The sequence below is a fragment of the Zeugodacus cucurbitae genome, chromosome 2 (assembly GCF_028554725.1).
Source record: "Zeugodacus cucurbitae isolate PBARC_wt_2022May chromosome 2, idZeuCucr1.2, whole genome shotgun sequence".
Lineage (NCBI taxonomy): Eukaryota > Metazoa > Arthropoda > Insecta > Diptera > Tephritidae > Zeugodacus > Zeugodacus cucurbitae.
In genome coordinates, this window is record NC_071667.1 from 49,366,888 (window position 1) to 49,392,406 (window position 25,519).

At 33.4% G+C, this 25,519-nt stretch overlaps 1 protein-coding gene across 2 annotated transcripts; it reads left to right on the forward strand.

The window, feature by feature from the left end:
• On the forward strand, window positions 1-24,813 carry LOC105215684 (NADP-dependent malic enzyme). Of its 2 annotated transcripts, none has more exons than XM_011189726.3 (5): window positions 1-216; window positions 10,304-11,246; window positions 22,854-23,189; window positions 23,256-24,417; window positions 24,482-24,813. In XM_011189726.3, exons 1-5 carry the CDS (start codon window positions 155-157, stop codon window positions 24,598-24,600), a joined length of 2,622 nt encoding a protein of 873 aa, XP_011188028.2. In that variant the 5' UTR covers window positions 1-154; the 3' UTR covers window positions 24,601-24,813. The 2 variants fall into 2 exon arrangements, with proteins under 2 accessions (XP_011188028.2, XP_011188027.2); XM_011189725.3 differs by lacking the exon at window positions 1-216 and adding an exon at window positions 7,154-7,334.
• The last annotated feature ends 706 nt before the right edge of the window (window positions 24,814-25,519 follow it).

The window sequence follows — 25,519 nt, forward strand, 5'->3', positions numbered from 1 at the left end:
TGTGCTTTAAAATAGTGTTATTGTATTATCGATCGAAGGCATTTTAAATAGTAAAGTTTTAACCAGACTTGTCCTTTCGCTGGCGGAAGCATTGCGTGTCACAGCTAATTCGATATTTTGTGTAGTGTGTTTTTATTGTTACTAGACGACAATCATGGGCAATTCAAGCTCACTGTGTTCGGATAAGAATGCGGTAAGAAGCTACAATGACAATGGGTGAGTATATTAATAATTGAACTAAAATTAAGGAAAATTGAATTAACCCATTATTAAATGAATTTTTCATGGATAATCATCAGTGCAACAACCAGGTGTTCATGTGGTCCGATATCTTTTTGGTCTTACTTAGCACTGTAATACATGAATAAACAGTGAGCCTAGAATATGAAACTTCAAAAGTGGAACTCACATAAATTTACCTTTCATAAACGACTGTATAACCCAGGAATAAGTAAACTCTAGGGCTTCAAAAACAAAAATCTGGAACCGAGTTTTCGTTCGATGTTACGCCGAAACTAAGAGTGCAACCAAAAATCTATTCCAACTCTCAAAAAATCCCAAACAGGTGGATTTACATCAGAACCACTTAAGTAGAGAATGATCTAAACCATATGCTTAGCATAACAATAAAATATTGCTATCATATGTTTAGGTTTTTTGTTGAAGTTGTACCATATGTCAAAGTAGCGGTACTGGACTAACAAAGACATTCGATTATTAAGATTTTATATACCTTATATTACACATTTTTGGGTACTTATCACAAATAAGAATAATATATTGAAATATATAGTCCCACTTCTCATTTTTATATATTAATATTGCTTCAACTTGCCTTTTTTTGCTTGATTGAGACCTTGCCATAAGTCATAGTGCGAAATATCCATGAGAAACTGAAAATCACTCCAGCCAATCTTTGAAGCTTTTCAGCTCTACAATCTATCAACTTTTTGGTTGTTTTTGCTAATAACTCTACCCCTCGTATTATAAAATAACTTATGGATTATGCGAATCGTGATTAGTTGCAGTTACTGACTGCAGGTTTTGAAAAAGTTGCCAGTTCTTTGTGTAAAATGCAAATATGTAAGAAAATAAAAATATCGTTAATTTGCATAACTGTTGTACAATTATATTAAATATTAAATCAGTATATTTACATATCCGCACTAATCGCTAATCACTCGTAACCTTGAGCATGGACATGACCTTCGTTCACAGTAATAGCTTTCAAATCCAAATGATAGCATAATATTCATTTCAAACATACAAATACGAAATTCGAATGCCATTCATAAAACCCATCATACTCCCCGCACGCAATTCTTCTGACGAACTCTACTATATATATGTACATACATATGTACATTAGGGTGGCCCTTATTTTCCAAAGTATTCCGATTCTCGATCGCACCCCGTAGAAATATGCGAATAGCCTAAAAACTAGTATATACAAAATTTTGGGTCAATCAAAAAAGGTTTAGAGGTTGCGCAAGGAGCTTGAAATCCTGAAAAATTAAGAATTTTTGCCATTTTTATGTCTCCATATTTCAAAGCCACACTATCTGGTTTCCATACCGTAATAAGATCTGCATTTTATTACCTTTCCAAAATTACCACAATCTTAAAAATCGGTCGATTGATGATAGAGTTACAGAAATACAAATATGAAAGTAATTTTAATGTGGTGCATTCTCAAGCGTCGCTTGCTCGTGATATACCGTTATAACGGTTCTAATGTTATTCTTATTATCTTATTACGGTATGGAAAACCAGTAAGGGATAGTGTGACTTTGAAATATGGAAGTCTGAGACATAAAAATGGCAAAAATGCTTATTTTTTTCAGGATTTCAAGCTCCTTGCGCAACCTCTAAACCTTTTTTGATTGACCCAAAACTTTGTATATACTAGTTTTTGGGCTATTCGCATATTTCTAGAGGGTGCGATCGAGAATCCAGAAACTTTTTTTATCCTCCATACAACTAAGGGCCACCCTAATGTACATATGTACAGATGTACGCCTAGTTACCTTGACCAACTCTGATGTTCATTAGTAATAATATTATAACAAGTAAGGAAGGGCTAAGTTCGGGTGTAACCGAACATTTTATACTCTCGCAATTTATTTATTTAACTTTATTTATATTATATAATACACAATTTGACCCACATATTCGTCATATATATTGTATAAAGTCCATTGAAAGTTGGAAACCATAATATTAAGTTAGAAGCACCGAAGTCCTCGTTTTCTATATATGGGCCTTAAAAACCTATGGTCCGATTTCGGCGATTTTTAGAATGGGGTTTCCACACTATAAACATAGTATTTGTGCAAAGTTCTGCACCGATATCCTCACTAGTGCTTACTTTATATATTGTAATGTAAACGATTCAGATCCACTTCAAAGTTCTGGTATATAAGAAGTAGGCATGGTTGTGAACCGATTTTGCCTATTTTCACAACATATCATTGAGATGTAAGGAAACTATTACAAACCAAGTTTCATTGAAATCGGTCGAGTAGTTCCTGAGATATAGTTTTTGACCCATAAGTGGGCGACGCCACGCCCATTTTCCATTTTGTAAAAAAATCTGAGTGCAGCTTCCATCTGCCATTTCTTATGGAAAATTTAGTGTTTCTGAAAATTTTCAACTTAACCTTTGTATGGGAGGTGGGCGTGGTAATTATCCGATTTCTTTCATTTTTGGACTGTACTAAGAAGTGGCCAAACAAAACGACTGCAGAAAGTTTGGTTTATATAGCATTATTGGTTCCCGAGATATGTATAAAAAACCAATTTGAGGGCGGGACCACGCCCACCTCCCCAAACAAATTACATCCAAATGTGCCCCTCTCTAATGGGATCCTATGTTCCAAATTTCATTTTCATAACATTATTTATGGCTTAGTTATGACACTGTATAGGTTTTCGGTTTCCGCCATTTTCTGGGCGTGGCAGTGGACCGATTTTGCCCTTTTTCGAAAGCAACCTCCTCAGGGTGCCAAGGAACATGTGTTCCAAGTTTCATTAAAATATCTTAATTTTTACTCAAGTTATCGCTTGCACGGACAGACGGACGGACAGACATCCGGATTTCAAATCCACTCGTCATCCTGATCATTTATGTATATATAACCCCATATCTAACTCTTATATTTCATGGTTACACAAACAACCGTTAGGTGAACAAAACTATTATACTCTGTGCAACAGGTTGCGTGAGTATAATTAACACAAAATACGATGTCTGTGTGATAATTCCGATATTTTTTTAATGAATGAAATAAGGATTCTCTAGGTTCTTCAAATAATAATGATCAGCCCACATTCTCTCAAACGTCTGAAACTTCTTCAACATTTTCATTGGCTTATTATATACTGGATTGTTAACTTTGGCCCATTTTTTAATTACTACATCAAAGCAAGCACATACATATATGTACATATACAGTACATATGTATGTAAATATAATTAATATTTACCATTGTTCGCGCCTATCTGGCACCACCGCAATCATATGTTTGTAAAAGCTTGTCTTGGCAGCACTTACAGTCCTGCTGTCAAGCTATGCTTCCGTTTTTCCCTCTCTCTTAATAAAGCTACCAGCAAGATAGGACGTGCAGCATTTTCAATCCGTGCTTTTATTTTCAATCCGCTTTAATCTGATATATTTAACCGCGAATGTTATTAGACATTCACAACCATATTTAATTCCCCTCTGAGGAGGTTGGTATATGCAGAAAGGCAAACGCTATCGGAATAAAAGTTTGAAAATATAGACTTCAAAGTGTGGCACCACTCATCTAAAATATGTAAATATCGCTAACTTGTAATTCTGTGGTAAAAAAATACATGAAATAGTAGATACTCCAGCCCCCATATACCTAATAAAATTATTTTTGAAGTTCCGATCTTTTTTTTAATTTAATGAGCATATTTTCTTACATTTACTATGCTATCACTAAGTAATTTTGTTTGATGACAACAGCTGATCTTATTGAAGAGACTAGAAGGACTTTTTAAGCCGAGCTGGATATAATAAAGTCGTTAATCGATGCTAATCGTCGTATAACAACTTGAGAGATTGCTGAAAGAATTAATTTGTCTAACGCAATCGTTCCAAAGCAAATTAAACATTTAGGATTAATTTCTAAGTGTGATATATGGGTTCCTCACAAAAAAGAAAAAGAAGATGTGATCAATTTTTGAAGCCATTATTATTGGGAACGAAAATTATGTAGTTTGCGAGAATATAAAGCGCAAGAAATCATGGTCTAAAAAAAGGATGAACCAGCGCAAACCACTTCGAAGGACGATGGTCACCAAACATAAATGTAATGTTGTCTGTTGGGTGAGTTTTTTTAGCACTTGCCCGACAATACCACGATTAATTCTGAAGCGTATTATGATCAGCTGGAAAGAGAGGAGTAGCGCGCTATCATCGATTCGGCTATAACCGGCTAAACGGTTTCAACACCAATCACATACATACATTGTGAGACCTTTAAATTTTGTTATCTCGTTTCATCGTCAAACCATTTGGTACTTTCAATGGAAATACTTATTTCCGTAATACCTTTTGTGGACAACCATTCGAGATTTGGAGCTTGATGGATCCCAAGGTTTTTCTGTATAGTTTGTGATAGGGCTTATTCTCTTCTAATTTGCATGTAGCCGTAAGTCTATATATGCTTTTTCTGGATCTATTAGTAGATCCCTAGGTCTTGCTCTGTCATATATAGGCCAAATTTGTTTTGTTTTTTGGGATTTGGTTGTTGATTTCCATCTTTCTTGAGCAATCTGTTCATACTGTGTGTGGAGATCTCGATTTATATTTCCTGACGGGCATGGTATTTGCTCCGCTTCGGGTTCTTCGTGAGAAACTCATATCTTTGTCAACTCGTATACCTTATCATTTCCGATAATTTTCTTGTGACCAGGCACCCATATTATGGACAGGTGAAGTTTTTCTGCCAGAGATGTCATAGCCTAAAGTTTGATAAGTCGCCAAAAGTTTTTGCAGATTGAATGGGATGTGCTCCCACAACCACCTTATTCTCCTTGTTCCGGTCTCACTTTAAAATAGGACATCAAAAACCACTTGAACCAGTTTTTTGCCTCTAAGGATCAACAAATTTATGAGCGTGGCAAAAGTTATTGAATCAAAATGGAGAATATTTAATTGCATAAAGTGTTTTACACAATAAAAACATCATGTTTAAATTGCACTAAAGAGAACGAAATAACTTAGTGAACGACCCAATACATACTATATGTACTTGTTACAATTTTCGACATTCTAGAAGTCTAATATTGTATATATCAACAGAATTTAGACTAATGACCAATGTAAATGAAATCAACCCAGACCCCTTAACATCATTGATATCAATTAGTGGTTGACTTTATACCCGAAATATAGTTCAATACAATTAATATTTCAATCCCACTCTACATGGTTTAGTGTTTAATATAAATGAAATCGATCCAAACCTCCCCATATGACAATTTAATGATCGGGATTAATTGAATCCCGGACTTCAAATTCGTTTATATCGCATTATCGAACGACCATACCACTTCTAATTCTGTAGTATATCATCGGCGTACGCCAGTAGCTGTACACTCTTTTAGAAAATTGTACCTTCTCTATTTAGCTCTGCAGCTCATATTAGCCAGCATCAGGTTAAAGAAATCACACGAGAGTGAGTCACCTTGTCTGAAACCTCGTCTAGTATCGAACGCCTCGGAGAGGTCCTTCCCGATCCTGACGGAGCTTTTGGTGTTGCTCAACGTCAGCTTACACAGCCGTATTAGTTTTTCGGGGATACCAAATTCAGACATCGCGGCATAAAGGCAGCTCCTTTTCGTGCTGTCGAAAGCAGCTTTAAAGTCGACAAAGAGATGGTGTGTGTCAATCCTATTGGTTCCTTATGTACGTTATTTATTATATTATAAAGTGAAGGAATGAAATGGAATCCAAAATTGTGTTAAATGGCAAGTAGTCGTGATTGTGAACCGATTTCAACTATTTTAATGGTGTGTGATGGGCCTAGGCCCCAAATATGTTTTTTGTATATATCTCGCAAGCCAGTAAAGCTATAAAAACCAAACTTTCTGGAGTCGTTTCCTATACGTACTCCATCACACAACATTAAAATAGTTGAAATCGGTTCACAATCACGACTACTTGCCGTCACCCTGATCATTTTGGTATACATAACCCTATATCTAACTCTTTTAGTTTAAGGTGTGACAAACAACCGCTATGTGAACAAAACTATTATACTCTCTTAGCAACTTTGTTGCGTGAGTATGAAACCGAGAAGATTTCGATAAAAGAAAGCTTTTCTAAAATAAAATATGTATTTCTTTCCGCACAAATTTTTACGCAACTTTCCAACTGTCACTAGCGCCAAATAGCTGTCGTAAAAGCCCACACATGCGCTCTGCTCGTGTTTTAGCCCAAAATAATTACTCTCATTTTTCTCAAAATGAAATAATTTTCGCTGCACTTGAAATCGTTGTGTTGATTTCCTAGTTGTTGAGCTTTTCATTACGTTTTACTCGTACTGTGTGTTTAGTAAATATATGCTTTTATGTATGAATACTTGTGTAGAGTATCTCAAAACAATAACAATAGTATGTATGAATATGCAGTTGTATTTAAATCCCTTTAAAATGCATATTTAAATATTTCCACTATTTTGTTTTGTTCGTCTTTCTGTTGACCGATGCATGAGAGCTAATCAGCACCGAAAGCGAAATGCGAAAATAGAAAACCAATGAATACAAAATAATACACATGTATGTGTGTGTTTATGTATACGTAGCTTGTAAACAAATCCCATAGTTATGTTAATAAAATACTGTAGGACCGTTTTCACACGGGCAATTTTTGTCGCGGCAATTCTTAGTTTTATAGGAGAGGGGGCGACGAAGAGAGGAGAATTTCTCTCTCTCTCGCTTCCCTTGGTCGCCCCCTCTCCTATAAAACTAAGAATTGCCGCGACAAAAATTGCCCGTGTGAAAACGGTCTAGGAGAGTGCAGAAGAATTATACAATTTTTTTTTCTACACATACTAGTTGACAGCAACTCAGTGGGAAACAGCCGGCGTCGCCAGTCAGTCATCGTTCTAATTTCAAACGTGAAAGTGAACTGAGAAACAACTCGACAATATTGTAAAAATAATTATTAGTATAAAATAGAAAATAAATATTAATTTGTAAATATTATAAAGATATTGGAATTAAAAATGCAATTGAAAGCAATTAGTCCAATTCTTTTGAAGTCGCGGCTTTTCAGTGTTGGTCTGTCATATAAATCACGGTAAGCAGGAAGTGGAGAGAGGAAAGCGAAAATTTTATTTTATCACTCGTATTTATCACTTCATATTGTAATGAAAAGTGAACCGATAATTATATGCACTTGAGAAATGATAAGCTACCTAAAAAGTGCATAAATAAGCGTCATAAAGTCAAATAAGAGTGTCATATTGTCAGATTCATTTTACTCAAGTACTTAAGACACTATAACTGTAAAATTTAATTTAATTCACAAATTAATTAATTACGCTAATTAAAGAAAATATCATAATTCAAACGTATGTATGTTCAACTAAAAGTTTATCAAAAAATTTATGACATTAAGTCTGCTATTTAATCTGTAATCAGAAATCACCTGTTTTTGGTTTATTCAATTTAACTGCCTTTTAATTACTATAAAACTATATATAGACATACTTATCTACATATTTCATATCAATTAATTGCTTTATTTGTTGTATTGGGCTAATGTGTGTGTATCAATATTTATGTACGTCTGTCCCGCATCAACAAATAATATGATTACTTGTTTCATAAACTATGGACGTTTATTCGGCTTATCACTTATCACGCCAGGCACAAATGCACTTTGCACTGTCAAGACTTAATTTGTTTTTAATGGTGCACAGTGATTTATAAATTGTTCCGTTATTTTAATGATTTGGCGAATATTTAATTATTTTTTAATTTTTTACGTGATTAAATGATTTTAACTTTTAACTTTGGAATGAGTTTTTGAGTATAGGTTTTTGTAACACATATTACATTTACCACAGTTCTTAAATTAAAAACTTTAATTATTAAATAAATAAATTTAATTTAATATTTGTAAGATAAGTCCACAAAGTTGAAATTGAACACTAAACCCCTGAGTACTAAAACTTGAATATATAGTCAGAATTAAAAAAAAGCATAGGCATTCTTAAAAAACTTGTGTAATGTTTAGCAGGATCGTCCGCATAGACTTTAGAATTTACATACCCTCACAAGGAAATGTTTAACGGTGTAATATCTCATTAAATTCATTGATTGATGCGATATGTGGGAAAAGAAATGTCGTCGAAGCCACGAGCTTCAATTTCAGGCATCAAATAGTCGGGTATTATGGCGCGATAACAGTCGGTAACGTTCTCACCGGCATAATTTTTGAAGAAATATAGACCGATGATTCCACCAGCCCAAAAACAACACAAAGTTTTTTTTTGTTTTTTTTTTCTGGATTTTTCAAGAGCTGCTACTTGAATCTCTTCAGGATGCTCTTCGTCCCAAATGCTTTTTGCTTGTTTACATGTATTGAGCCAGAAATGGGCCTCATTGCTGAACAGAATTTGGATCGAAAACGTCGGATCTTCTTGGAACTTTTCAAGAGGCCATAGAGCGTTGACCATAAGTTGAGCGAATCGCGCGAAACACATCTTTACAGAACGTAAATTTCCGTAATAAAGTTGAAAAAGTCTTTCCATGAGTAAATGCCAAACAATGCTGAACAAAAATAATATGACCGCTTAACATGACTCACGCGTGATCTGTAAAAAAAGGCTTAGAAAAAAGTCCCTATACTCGGATCACCCGCTGTAATCAGGACGAAAGGATGTACCTGTTCATTTGTGAAATCGATAACTTGAGTAAAAATTTAGCTATCTTGATGGCAAACTGTTATGGGAGATGTGTGATCTATAAATTGCTATAACTAAGTAACAAATGAAACTAAAATGAAATTCGGTACAGAGGATCATAGCATAAAGGGGAATGTGCGGTTTACATTTTTTTGTAAATGGACGCGACTCCGCCCCTAAACGATTTCTCACTAAAATTTGAAATTGGTCCATATATGAAATATTTCAGCAAAATGTCGTTAAGAAAATATACACTTACACCCAAACTTACCTCTAGCATACGTGTTTGTTGTTGTTTTTTTTTTGTTACTGTGTCAAAAATATCTTTCGTATCTATCCGATTATACAATGGAGTCACTGTTCATATATACATATGTGCATATCGAGACCATGAAATATGACCTATTCCCCACGACTCTAATTTAAGAAGAATGTTTAATATTTTGGATGCCAATTTATCTTTTCTTACATCATATGTATGTGATTGGCGTTGGAACCGTTTAGCCAGTTATAGCCGAATCGATGATAGCGCGCCACTCCTCTTTTACCCTCGCAGTTCGGCGCCAGTTGGAGATCCCAAGAGTAACCAGATCGATCTCCACCTGGTTGGTGGTCCGTCGGTCGGTCGGAGTGGAGGCCTGACATCGTCCACGCTTCTGCACCATATAACAGGACGGGAATGATAAGCAACTTATAGAGTTTGGTTTTGAAATAAATGAAAATATCTATGTACATATAATAAAACAACTACTACTAATAATAATCAATGGTCTATAAGTATTTAATCCTGAAATACCATTCCATAAACCAATAAGATGATTTTGCATTTACAGTGGAACTCCCATAACTCGAACTTCTATAACTCGAATATCTCCATAACTCGAACACGTGAATTGGCAATAGAAGGCTCTCTTATACAAATTTCCTTCCATAATTCGAACTTTTTGATCGGGGTATAATACTGCAAACTGCAGACACACAATCTTCAGTTCTATCGAATCTAGTCATACCTTTCTCATTTACGATAATTATAAATTAAATTAAATAATTTAACAATTTAACTACCATAAAAACAAAGTAATTCAAGCAATTTTATATGTTGCTTACGACTGTCTAAGCTTTTTTACCAAAAAAATGTTTGCAAAGCGTTTCAAATGTGAATTACACAACGAGTGGCGCGAATTTATCATAAACTGCTTAATGATATAATTTAATAACAACAAAACTCATATGTATGTAGACTCTTTCATTCATATTCGCACAACACACATACAACAAACACGCATCAAACAATTTAGCAATCTCATTAGTTGCTGTTCTTCTCTTTCTCCTCTCACGCATATGTTTTTTTTTGCAGTTCGCCGCTTTATCCGACCGCCAGCAACTCATACAGCCCTTCCAATGGACAGGTAACGCCGTATGAGCAAAACACAATGTACAAAACTACAATTCCAGTGAATGAGCATTGCCAACGCCAGCAACAACAACAACCACAAATAGCGACCACGGCCAACAGCTGTCATTGTAGCAACGGCAGCGGCAGCGTCAGTGGAGCTTTCGTGCAATCAGCTGTTGGTGGAGCACAGCTGACCAACACAAACACTTATAATAACAACAACAACAACACTAGCAACACCATAAATGATGACGCAATGGCTGTGAAACAACTCGCAATCGGAATCCCCATGTCTACGCAACATTGTTGCCACGCTACCGAAGCTAGAAACACTTTTGCCTCCACGCAAGCACAGTATGCTCACCATACAAGTAGTAGTAGTCAAGCGAACAGTAATCATACGACTACATTAACAACAACGACAACAACTGTCGAATACGAGTTGTCAAATGGCATAGCAAAATTGAGTAAAATCAGTACGAGTCGAGTCGCCGCCGAACAGTCATCGTTGCCGTCTCATTTATTGCAGACGCAGCAAACCATATCGTTTAAGAAGGAACAAGAAGTCAATAATTTGACGGAAATAACTACAACCACAAGCGATATCAGTAAAAACGCCAGCGTATTGCATAAGGAAAAGGAGCAGCAGCATTTATTGCCACCGTTATTATCCTCGAAAGCTTTAAAGGAACTTAGTGACAGCGTTGAAGCATTGAATAGCTACAACAATAGTAGTAATAGAAATTTACTGACCAGTGTACAGAAACAACAGTTAAGAAACTATAGCACAATGTCGGAATCGAAGTGTCATTCGCAAAAAATTAATTTGGCCCAAATCGATGATGCCGAGGTGCCCGGCAAAGTGAGTGGTCTGGAGCGCTTGCATCAAAAGAAATACAATAAGGTAAGTGACGCTGAGATGTGAGGGACTTTGAATGAAGCAAAAGCCTCGAGTAAAACAAATATTTTTATTATTTTGTGATTTGTGTAGAATCAAATTATATTTTCGTGTCAGTGAAATTTTTTGTTGAAAGTGAAAGAAATATTTTATGAAAGGATACTCATATTGGTAGCGCAGGAAGTGTCGCTTTGTATGTGTATGTGTGCGTGCGAGATTCGCGAATGGAAAATTACCCAACTGGCAATTGGTTGAAATTGCTTGTGACCTGCGGTGCCACCGCTAGGGGTTGCAAATGCAAAATATTTTATTTTAACATTGACGCTGAAAATATTTTAAATTAAAAATGTTGTAGAAAACACTTCAAACAAAAATATTTGTTGATTTCTATAAAAATCGATTTTATATTCTGTGGTTCATTGTTAACGTTCCGTTCGCATTGTGTCCTTTTGCCCTTGTCCTGCTGAATAATTAATGTGGTACCCTGCACACCGGTTAGTTTTTCGTTTTTCGTGTGACCGCGATATACTGGTGTACCTTTGTAAATATGTGTGCGCCCTTATTTTCGGCATATTCGTTATAATTATTGTGAAAATTTATTACTACACTACGCCCTAATAATAGTGAACCGGATTACTCAGAGCAAAAATCACACCACTTTTTTGTTTGCTCTGAGCGCCGTAGCGTCGGTTTCTACTGGAGCATACATATATATAGGGTGGTTTTTTAAGAGCGAATTGTGATGAGCATGGGCATGTGTATTAAACTGGAGTGTAATAAAGTAGATTTCAATTCTACTGGTAAAGTTCGAAATTTGTTTTATTTATTTAGTTGTATATATTTAAAAATATTATAGTTGCTGATTAGATTATTCAAACTTGTTTTTTTTTCTTCGACAAGCGCCGAAAAACTACTCATAAGCTTCTTAGCTTCCTTAACTCGAAGTTCACCATAACACTCTTGAATTGACAATAGAAGTCAAATTTCATACAAATTTACTTCCATAAAACGATTTTTTTTTTAATTTTAATTATTTTTAAAAGCATAACATCTCCAAAATATACACCCTTTATGCATAACAGCTGTTCACAATTTGTCTGCTCAAAATATACAGAGCTTTACATTTATATATAGAAGTAAGAAGTATATACATATGTATGTATATAAAAGCGTGTGAGAAATCGCTCTCTGTTTTGAAATTATTCGCTCTCTCGTTTGAAAAAAAAACTGCTTGAATTGCAAATCATACAGTTGAAAAGCTAAAAGTGCAAGAAGAAGAGTCGATATTTCCGCAACTATACTGAAACTGAAAAAAAAACTTTCAACAGCTAGATATTGTACGTCATCTGTAGAAAATATTATAAAGCTTTTGAGTGTGCAAAAAGATATGAAACGCAAACACATACACAGGCATATATGTATATACATACATATATATATTTGTTGTTGGCCATAATTTCAATGCCACACGATCGCAGCGTGATTAAGCACATACAAAAGGGCAATCAAATTTATATATCATTAAAAAATAGGAAAATACTATATTAATCGATAATCTTAATATAAATCTTAATAAACTTAAGCATCATAGACACGACGCCGTTTGCTGATGATTGTTATGTGTGTGGGTAATTACGTTAGTAAGTTCTCCATCAAGCACAGTTAGCGGCTTCCCGGCTTTTGTCATTTAAAACATATGCACACTTAGTTTTATTTATAAATAATTTCATTAGTTTAATGCAAAAATTTGTTTGGTTTCCACAAGCGACTGCTGACGTCAAATATTCATAGAAAATCAAGCTTTCGATTGATGACAAATGAATTAATTATTTAGTTGTATATAAGATAAGTATGCATGTATGTGTGTAGTATTATATGCAAATAAGGAAAATAACAGTTGTTTATAGAAATTAGCGCTTTGTCACTTTAGCTTGGCACTATTTTATTTTGTTGTACACACCTACGAGTCCATAAATGTGTATATATGATAAATTTGCTAGACTGACGCAAATAACTATGTCATACGATAACCTTTAAAATAACAAATAAATACATATATTTTGGAAAGGCAGATATGTAAATACATATGTATGACATGCATATATGCTAATTTAGACAAACATTTGTATGTATATTTGGCGTCACAGCTCCCCATACAAGCATAGCTATAAATACAAAAACAATTTTGTTTTAAAATTTGACCGCAAAACGAAGTTGAATCGATTTCGTTGTAACTGTGCCATACATATGTACATATATGCAAATTGTATATGTATCTGTGCCGAAATAGCTTGCATACTTATGTGGGCACACAGTCGGTTATGTCACCTTGTTAGGGGTCAAAGTTTCACGTACGAGTATGTTTGCGCCACTTGTTGGCTGTTCAAACTCACACACACACACGCTTTAATCTGAAAAAAGCACATTACTCATTTGTATGTATGTATATAGAGTATGAGATATGTATGTGGTCTTTCAAAATTTCACGAAATTGGGGGAAAATACATGCATATATAATATAATTGAAAAAATACCACAAATGTATATATGTATTTGTGGCTGCCATTCACATGACTTACCATTGCTTCCAATTATTAATATCTATTGTATATTTCCATGCATTTATTTGTATATGGGATTAGAGCACTCTAATATTCGAAGAACTTTCCCATAAGTTAAATGCACATAAAAAACCAATTAAATCTAATAAAAATAATTAAGCTTGTTCATATGCCACCAACAATATATTTTGGAAGAGAAATATTTCTTCTCATGAAAATTTATCAGTTGCTCGTGTCAATTAAAATTTATAGGAATATCCGAAATGAATGTATAAATGTAGAGGTTCCACTGCAGTCAACTTCTTTTGAAATTTTTCCATACCAACCAAGTACTCGTGTGTACTCGAAATTTTAAAGTATTTGATGCTTTTGATATATGTAGGTAAAATTTCGATCATAAATAACACATTTCAATGTTATATATAAACAGATAAACTGTATAGGTAAAGGTTATATAATGATTATTGCAGAGGCCTCCATAATTTATTGAAAAAATACCGTTCCACCGAGGCAAATGATTATATTTTCTGAAACTATGTGATAAAGAATTGATATAAGTCTGATGCCTTTCTGAATTTTATATTTTAGTCACTAGAGTGTAGTTAAGATCGTCCAAACAGATATGAGGATGTTATAAGTACTTCTGCATATAAATTAAATAATATACAAAGTTTGAACAATCTCTTCATTAAACAATCGTGCGTCAGTAAAATAATTGATTATTTTGATAGCGTTAAATTAAACAGGGGAAAGCTATTTTTCACTTATCATGGCATTGTACTTGCTTTCATTTGATTTGTTTCCACTACTCAACACTTATCTTTATACATATGTTTGCATGAGTATTTATATGTTTATCAACATAGATACAGACATTTAAATACTCTTAGCACAGAAAATTAAAATAAAAACAAAATTATCTCTCCAACATTGATATTAGTTTATCTCACTTGTTTACAACTTTAAGTTTTTTCCATAGAAAGATGGAAACTTTTCTCATAAACACTGTTATTAGTCTTGTATGCATTGGACGCATTTAAATTTTTGAATCAAACTTTTTTGGTTGAGTGCTCGGCATGTTCACATCGAGCAACTCGTTGCGTGTATTTTTATGACATTCCATTTCATATTATATTCTCAAATACTTGCACGTTTCCCCAACGCGGGAATTAATAGTCGATTTGTTATACAAAATGAATATATTTTTCTAAATTAATTTTTAATCGAATACAAGTCGAGTTGAAATAAAATAACCATCAGCTGATAAAACTTAGTAACTTGCATGTCAACCGAGTATCCGACAGTGTGAAGGGCAAAAACAGGTTTCTCAATTATAATCTTAATGCATTAAATTAATTTGGCTGTGCGAAATGGCTATTACTAATTTTAATTCTAAAAAATCTCAAAACTGTATAAGAGAGATTTTAGTCCAATGCATATAAGTTCTATTTCCTTGCCCGTAATATAACTGAATTTCACTTTTCATTACGGTTTTGTTTTCAAGCCACATATTTACCTCCTTTTGTATTCTACTCAAAAGCTATATTAAAATGTAAGTTCGTATTCGCTTACCGGCTTTATCATTTTTTATTAAAGAAAAACAAGTCTGAATATATAAAGTTGTCAATTTGAATCGTCGCTAAAAAACTTACGAGTACACCTGCTTGAAACAACCCTTCTAACGAGATTTTCAATTAGCTCAAATTTAACGATTTGCAATTTTCTTATTATAATATTGTTTATATTGTATATAAGTGCATCAGCAAATTGTATATACAAAATATTAAATATCATTGTTAGTAAGCGAAACTCAAATTTGAATTTTAATTAATTTTTAGCATACATACTTACATTAAATAGCACATAAATATGCATAATTAGCTTATTAAATCTGCAAATAGCCGCACTAATTGAGAGCTTAATCAGTAGTAAAATGACATATCATTGTTATTTGAAAGATCAGACTTAACGCTGTCTGCGCGCGAACGAAGAACTTTGCTCAACAACCATTGTCACCGGCACTCTGATATGGGGCTGACCTCAGATTTGTGTTTCCATACACTCGTGTCTGTAATGCATATGAAAAATGCTTACTAATAACTCTATCGCTGTATTTATTTATTTATATTTCATTATCAAGCCGTGTGGTTTATTGTAAAAGGCAAACAACAAAATACTAGTGAGAGTTCGCCGATTTATTTGCGCGCTTTATCTGCCGCAAACATTAGTCGCGGATGCGACAACAAAAAATATTGTTTATTGCAGCGTCATAATAAATTAAATATTACTTTGCGACATATTGAACAAAAAATAATTATCACGAAGTACATTGCGCTATATATATAGTACTTTAAATATTTACATATTACATATATACATACGTACAAATGCAGCCGAACCAGTGAATTTGCTAAAAATAAAGGAATCAATAATGTTATATATACATGGATGTCACCTGTTGTGTATTGGGAATTAAATTACATACATACATTACATATACACATAATAGATATATATAATATAATTATGACTTCTTTATTGTATTAAGTCTTTATTATTATCATATATTTAAGTGCTGCATTAATATTTGAGTGTCTATATAAAAATTAATATCAATGGGTTTGCTAAATTAGTCTGCATTTTATATAATAATAGATCCATTGATTGGCATACAAACAACATATGCAAGTGGATGAAATGGATTATGTCATGTAGCATTGACAGGTACTTTTAGCAGATTGATAGATACATACGTTAAATGAACCTGAATTGCTTAGATAACAGAAAATAACACAAATCTCGCAATGGATTTATGAATACCGTCATTTGATAAGATATCTATATATATATATATATATATATATATGTATAGATAGGCTACAAAGTATTAGCGATACTAATTTAATTGATAGCTCTAATGAATATTTAGAAAGTCTATTTTTTCGCCATCGTAAATTGTATTGTATTATCCATTTTTTTTTTTTGCCTTCTATGCTAACTTTTCTCGTCAACGCCAAAAAACTAAATATATTATTCAAAAATTAAAATCAAAATAAATTCTTGGAAGATTTTAAAAAGGAAAAGAATTTAAGGCTTGAAAAATGTTATAATTGTTTGTAGCAAACGTAAGTCATGGATTTCTGCTCGAAACTTAGAGGTTACTGACATGTGTTTTGGCGCTTAAAGAAAAGTATTCCTCCAAAGAAAGAAACTCAATTTTTTAATAGCCTCTTAAAACCCTTAAATTGAGCTTTCAAATGGTCGTATAGACACAACCAAATTTCTAGCGTGGACAAGAAGGCGCAAAGTTGGATTTTAGTTTCAACTCGATTTGTATTCGGTTAAAAATAAATGTAATAAAATAAGATTTTTCTTATGTATGATAAATCAATCTAAATCAGCGCTTTAATCGAGCAAAGGCCGGTTAATTAATCAATTACTGCTGTGCGAAAAGGTTATAATATTGCTAGCAAACAAGTTGAACAAACTACTAGGTATTCCTAACCTATGAAAGCTCTAAGCTCTTAGACGACAGAGTCACAGCTTGACGTCTTTGATAATACATTCGCAAAATTCCAACGAATTTGCCTTCTCAATACATAGTCATAAAAGCAACCAGACATTCCCTAAATTTAAAGAGAATTGAATGAATGTTATAAATTTGTGTAGAATTGCGTAATTTCAACTCGTATTAGCGGCAAACGAGTCGAAGCGCAACTTTTTAGTTTCTTGTGACATTTTATTCGCATGCTATGCTCTAATCAAATGAATTACTTTGCCGTTTTCTTTTTCGTTTTGTATTTCCTAATACACATTTTGCTATTTCGCACTACACTTTGCACCAACTTCATAACAAATAGACTGTATGACAACAACAACGTGCACACCAGCCCGCTTAGGTCATTTGTGTCAGCTGTTGCGTGTGCCGATTTCCACATATGAAAAGGCAACCAAAACAAAACGCAACCTCAACAAAAAGCGCAAATTCGCATTGTTGCTAAGCAGCTAAGCACCAACAAATGGAGCTGGTCAGGCCCCACTTTACGCTTGAAAGTATGCATTCATGCCCGCAAACACACCTACATACATGCAGACACGCTTGTATGCGCTGGCAATTGATCGCCCTCGTTCGTAGCGAAGTCAATCAAATTGAAAGTGTTTAGATACAGTTATGTGTATGTATGTATGTGAATCGACGAAGGTGTACATGATTAATAGTTTGTACAAATAATTGCCTTTCAAATGTTATTGAAAAGTGAAAAGTTAGAAATGTCATTAACAGACTAGATGCATATCTAAATGGGTACCAATTCATACATACTGATGTATATATACCTTTGCAAGTCATTCACATGTATGTACGTATGTATGTATATATAATTTGAGCAATACAAATACAAATAACAATAAGAATCGATATCTTTGATGGTTTTATTTTTCTGATTTCTCTATCTACATACATATATGTATGTATGTAGATTGCGCATAAGTATACATGACTATTAATAATTGTTCCGTTATCATTGGACAATTTACGTATGCTACGTCATATATAGAGAACAGGTGATCGCCAACCACTCGATGCTGTCGATTAACCATCAAATTCGATTAACCTCCCGCTCACCTTCAAGTTCAAGTGCATAGGTAGAAATGTATGTTTATTTGTATGTAAGAGTGGTAAGATATGGAAACCCCCTTCAAAGTGTTTACGCTATTTTCGGCCATTCTATCTTTATTACAGCGCTGAGAGCTCATTGTAAAATATCAATATTGCTCAAATAAGCAACTTGTAGGCAATAAATACTAGTTTAACAATATTTTTAGTTGTGTAATAAATTAATGAGGGTTAAAAGTTTGCAAATTTTGCGGTACTTTTTGTTATGTACTTAACATTGAATTTTTATATTAATTTTTTATTGTTATGTCACTTATCTAATCATCATTAGTGCGTTTATTGCCTTAAACTGTTTAGAATTTTCGTATACATAACAGGATTTTTTAGCGAAAATAGATAACTATTGGTATTATCTAAAATACGTGACTCGCATCGCTTTTAAGTTATAACGTATACAACTTTATCTATGGGGGCCTATGTGACTTGTCATATTTCAATCCATCTTATTTCATTTATCGATATGAATTAGTTTCTGTTTGCTAATGCTTTGAATGAATTGAGTTTTCTATTAATCACGATTGTTGTGTAAAATTTATAATGGAATGAGTTGAACCCTTATAATCTAGTTGAAAACTGCATTCTTATGATATTTTCTTACATATGATATACATTTATTTAACGAGTTAAAGCTCCAGATCGCGATGGTTCCGATGAGTCTTATTCGATTCAATAGATATGGTGTACATATTACTGCGAAGTAGTTATCTAAGAACGTAAGATGCTGTAACAAGATCGTATTCTTTTTTAAGGACCCTTAAGTTTTGCTAGGGTATATTATGTGAAATTCTTAAAATCAAAAGAATATATCCCACTTTGTAAATCTCAAAAAATATATTCTTTAATTTTGAAATTTCATATTTGATCTTCTAAGAGAAATTGCTTGATTTTGATATCATGAACTAAGAACCAATGAGAGGGCTTGTTTGTTAAAATAACCGATATTTTTCTAAAATAATGTTTTTGAACTACATTATATGTTTTGAAATTATCAGTGTTTTCAAAATTGTTCATCATTACAATTTAGAGTTATTAAAATACATATGTATGTCCTAGTTCTGAATTTTTTCACCATAATCTAAGTGAGTTTTTTTCCGTTTTGCCTCAATACGAAAAAGCCAATGAAATCTATTGAATTTTCATAAAACAGTAAATTCACAAAAATACTGAACAGATGGTTTCGCTTAGCCAGAAATTTATTTTTTGAATTAGCTAAATATTTACATAGCATTAGCAGAGTTATTTTTTTATTTTTTGTTATGAATACGCTGGCGGTTTCTGTAAAAACATATGCAACTAGCGCAAGTGCTATTAAAACTAGAGCATATGTGTGTACTTATGAAGAAAGTAATTGTGGTTTTCGATAACTAAAATATAGTAGATTACTGGTATAAATACTTTATAGAGATTTCAATTGAACTTATGGACTACACAACTGCCTTTACTTAAACGTAACTGATTTACACGAACTTGAATACTTATACTTACAAACTTTACTTCACTCACTAACTATTCTATACAAACTTGAATATATCGCAGCTCATCATAGTCCAGTAATTTTTCCGGGTTCATGATTACAATGATCATTTCCACATTTTCCAACGAAATTATTGTTAACTTGTGACTAATTTACAAATGTCAAATTTCAACTAGCGATAAGTACGAGCAGTACGTAACAAACACACCTGCAGCAAAATTAATTCGTTTTTTATTGTCAATGCATGAGTTGGCAAATTCTTCATAATGCTTAATGGGCACGTACCGACTTTCATGTACTGACATACTATACATATATAGGAGCTTAACAATTTGTATATATTCCCACAAATATAATATATATGAAATTATATGCGGTTATATTTATGTATGTATGTATTTGAGCAATTAACGTATGATTAAAAACGTAAGATAAAAAAATTGTATATGTATTTATGGGAGTGTATGTTTATGTATACAAATCCATTATCGTTCCAGATGAACCGTATAACTCATAATTATAGTAATTAAAATATATATTCCTTATTAAAGTAATCATGTATTGTCTTAATCTTATACATTGTAAGTACCATAAACATATGCATGCAAATTACTAATCAGTCATACTCTACATTTTAGTGAATTTTAGTTCATGAATTTAGTTCATAAATTTGTTTAAAATAAAAACAACAAGTTGTGTAAATTTGGCTAACAAATGCATATTGCAGTTATGATTAGAAAAAAAATATTATTGAACACCCGTTGTGACTCGCAATGACAAACTTTACTGTCAAGCAAACATAATATATGTATGTATGTTATGTACAAATATACAAATGTATCTATAGTGACAAGGCTAGCAAAAGTGATCGCTTGACATTGAACTTGAAACCATTTAGAAATAAAAATTTCCAACAGAAGCTTTTATTTACACAAGTTCCTGTTTATTTACATGGTCTGTGTATATATAAGTTTTCATATATAATAATACATAAGTATGTATATACTATATACTTTTTCTTCATAAATAAAGTTGATCTCCTTTTTGCACGGTTAACTGGGACAGTAAATTACTCGTGTAAAAAAAAAACCGTGCAAAAAGAATCAAATTTTTATATAAAACTCACTATTGGGACCAATTTAAGAAAAAAATCGTGCAAAAAATAGAAAACGTGTAAAAAAGATCTAATTTTACATGAAAATCTATCTATTCGTACAGTGAGAATTTACACTGTTGTTGTTGTTATAGTCTTTTCTGGTATTATATGTATGTACATATTACTGTTAGAAGGAACAAACAACAACTATTCTGGGAATGGTAAGAAAATAATACATTTCAAAGTTCCGTCATTAATCGCTGTGTCTTCTTTTTTCTTACTTCTTCATACAGCTTCATTTATTTGTTTACGTATTGAAATTTCACTTTTTTTCACTGGCTTTCGAATCTAAAATTTGTATTTTTTAATTTAAACCAAATTTAGAATTTATTAAATTCTTTAACAGCAATGGATTTGTGACGTATTGACGTATGGAATTTTGATTTTATTGCAAAAAAGTATACAATTAAAATAAAAAATCCGTGTAAAAAAAGTAAAACCGTGTAAAAATGGTAACTGGGAAGTGTTCAAAAACACCGTGTAAAAAAAAACCGTGCAAAAAAAAAAAACCGTGTAAAAAGGAGATCAACTGTACTGTGAACTCATAAGAAAGTTGTTATTAAAATATAATTAACTAATATTCCATTTAAATTGTATCAATCACATTTCCAATAGTTGTAAGATAATGTGGAAAAAATACCGACAATATATTATATAAACGGATATATGTACATATATGTATGTATGTATGTCTCACTTTATTAACTAGAAGTTAGAGTACATTATTTAACTTACTTATTGAGTAGTATATACATATGCATATCATAAAACCCATGAAACTCATTTATAAGTCAATTATATTTTCTTCTGAACAGAATTGGTAAGAAAGTCGCCAGTGACTGCTTTCAAAATAAATAACAATTGATTAAGTCTAGTTTTAATACAATTGAGTACGTTGTATATTTAAATGCTTATTTGTTGTTGATGTCTAACCTATAAGCAGCACACACAACTCAATGAAATAGTGGACCTTAAACGACGGGGTGTTTTGAAAGTTAATTGCTTTGAGCGGCATGAGCATAAATTATTATTTTGATTTTGTGTACTCGTAATTATGTGCAATTTATGTATGCCGCATGCTTAGGTACGGATGAACGTATGTATACTTTGGCACACTATCGCTAAAAGTTAGTGATCAGCTGATGATTGTCGCGCGCCTTTCGTACTTTCACAAATAGCGTGTTTTATATCAAATAATATTTATTTATAAACAAACAAATACACCAACATATTTAATATGTACATATATATGTATATGTATAGCTTCTTATGAAGGTCACATTAAACTTAGAAATGTATTTATTTTTTAGACGTGATTCGAAAGTGTCTTAGACAAATTATAATTTTGAAGAAGATTAACGCTCTACTTAATAATAGCCACACTTATTTTTCCCTTATCACTTTCGCTAGACGCGGGCAATATAAGGAATTAAATAATTAAAATTTTAATTGATTTCATTTTTATAGCCGAATTCTATGAAACGATATTAAAATTATTTTGTGCGATTAATTATTGTTTTAATTGTTAGCTATTTATAGTGTTATTGGTTTCATAGAGGTTATTTCATTGACGTGACCAGTTTTGAAAGTTCACACTGTATTCCACATGGGCTTGCCATGGGCATCAAACTAAGATCTAATTTACTTTCTATTATCTCAAGTTTACTCTTTGCTAACACATCTTAATTTATAACAATTTTCTTTTCGCTTTAAAAATTACATATATTTTTCTTCTTACGCATTTCAGGGCTTGTCGTTTACCGTTGAAGAGCGACAGCTATTAGGCATTCAAGGTTTACTGCCCGCCGTAGTCAAATCCGAAGAGGAACAAGTAAAGCACGCGTTGATCTTGCTCGATCGTCTGGAACATGATTTGGATAAATATATCTACCTATCCGGTTTGGCTGAGCGCAATGAGCGTCTTTTTTATAAAGTGCTCGGCTCTGATATTGCCAAAATGATGCCCTTGGTCTACACGCCAACCGTTGGTTTGGCTTGCCAAAAGTTCAGTTTGATTTTCCAACATCCCAAGGGTCTCTACATTACAATCAGAGATAAGGGACATATTTATGAAGTGCTTAAGGTAAGCAACTGTGGAAATTTGGACTTCTTGCTAAATTGTAATATTTCATTATATTTTCGCTTTCAGAACTGGCCAGAGACCGACATTCGTGCCATTGTCGTCACAGATGGTGAACGTATCTTGGGTCTGGGCGATTTGGGTGCCAACGGTATGGGTATTCCAGTTGGTAAACTGTCGTTATACACCGCCTTGGCTGGCGTTAAACCGCATCAATGCCTGCCCATTACATTGGATGTAGGCACTAACACACAGAGCATCTTGGATGATCCCTTGTATATTGGTCTCCGTCAGAAGCGTATAACTGGTCAGGAGTATGATGCTTTCGTTGATGAATTCATGGAAGCTGCAGTACGTCGTTTCGGCCGCAATTGTCTCATTCAATTTGAGGATTTCGGCAACAGCAATGCATTCCGCTTTTTAGAAAAATACCGTTATAACTACTGTACATTCAACGATGATATTCAAGGCACTGCCTCAGTAGCGGTTGCTGGCGTTTTGGCATCTCTGCGATTAACCAAAACATCGCTTTTGGACAATAAAATTCTGTTCTTCGGCGCCGGTGAAGCTGCTTTGGGTATTGCTAATCTATGTAAAATTGCAATGGTTCGTGCGGGTCTGTCGGACAAAGAAGCTTCAGATCGCATTTGGCTTGTGGATAGTCGAGGTTTGATTGTGAAGAACCGTCCTAGTGGTGGTTTGACCGAACACAAACTACATTTCGCTCACCAACATGAACCCGTTGATAGCTTGCTGGAGGCTGTAAAAATCGTCAAGCCAACCATGTTGATTGGTGCTGCCGCCGTAGGTGGTGCGTTTACACCTGAAATTCTTCAAATAATGGCTGAGTTGAATGATAGACCCGTTATATTTGCGCTGTCAAACCCCACCAGTAAAGCGGAGTGCACTGCTGAACAGGCTTACCAAAACACAGATGGCCGTGCTATCTTCTCATCAGGCTCACCCTTTGCACCGGTAACGTACAAAGGCAATACTTACCATCCCGGTCAGGGTAACAATTCATACATTTTCCCCGGTATTGGATTGGGCGTAATCGCCGCTGGTATTAAAACCATTCCTGAAGAAATTTTCCTAATGGCAGCTCAGAAACTGGCATCAATGAGTCTCGATGAAGACCTGGCCAAGGGCAGTCTGTATCCACCATTGGAAAAAATCACTGAATGCTCAACAGAGATCGCTCTTGAGATTGTTGAGTACGCATATAAAGAAGGTGAGTTCATATCATTGAATTTTCTAATGAAATGGAAAATTTAATTGCATATCTTTTTTTTTAGGTTTGGCCACCGTTTTCCCAGAACCAGAAAATAAATGTGAATTCATCAAGTCGCAAATGTATAACGTGAACTATAGCCCTGCTGTGCCGGAGGTGTATTCATGGTGTAATAAATTGTAAACATAGAACAGAATTATTTAGCTTAACGTGAAAGAAATAAAGTGAGTGAACTAAAATGGGCGAATGGAAATGTGGACTCGACGCCAAAATTGTTACGTGAAGAAAACATTCATCAATATACATACATTCAAATCTTATTGTGTAAATTAAAGCCTCCTAATCATACAAATATGTAATAAAAAATAAATATTTAAATACAAAATAATATGCAAAATAAGTTTGTTTATTCTTTAAAGACACGCTCTTTGTTTGTTTAGAGAAAAATTCTTAATCATACAATGGTGGAAACAAACACCAATTCTGAAGGGCCAGACTCTCCGAACCGTTATCGAAATGTTGGAGGACCGTTATAAATACATTACTCTAGGTGGTGACGGTCTTTCATTGTTACGCCAACGGCTTTCAGTTTATGTATGTTATAGGCACCGCAAAACCGAGTAACGTCGAAGTTACTCCAGCAAAATGAATTCCCTTCCCCTTTAAAATAAAGTCTCGTAATTTCTTGAAGCAGTTTTTTTAAACTTAAGTTTTTAACGACTTCTAATATAAATCCTGGTTCTTGGCAAATAATTAATTAATAGTAAAGGCAGAGGAAGATTTATAGATTTTAAAATACCGCAATATCCAATTATTAAAAATAGTATTGTTTTCGTTTTTAAATCAATTTACTCTTAAACTATTATTTAATTTCAAATTGATGAACGGAAAATAAAGGTTTTTATGATTGGCAAGCTAATTTAAATGTGGTTGGCATCGCGCAATTCTTACGCTACGTTAGGACTTCGCATGTATGCTACGTAAAGATTAGGAGAGATGAGCCATCAAATAATCGATATAATTATCGTTATAATTCCAAAATAAATATATGAATTCATCATTTATTTGTGAAATATTTGCTTCGCAACCTAACGCATGTTTA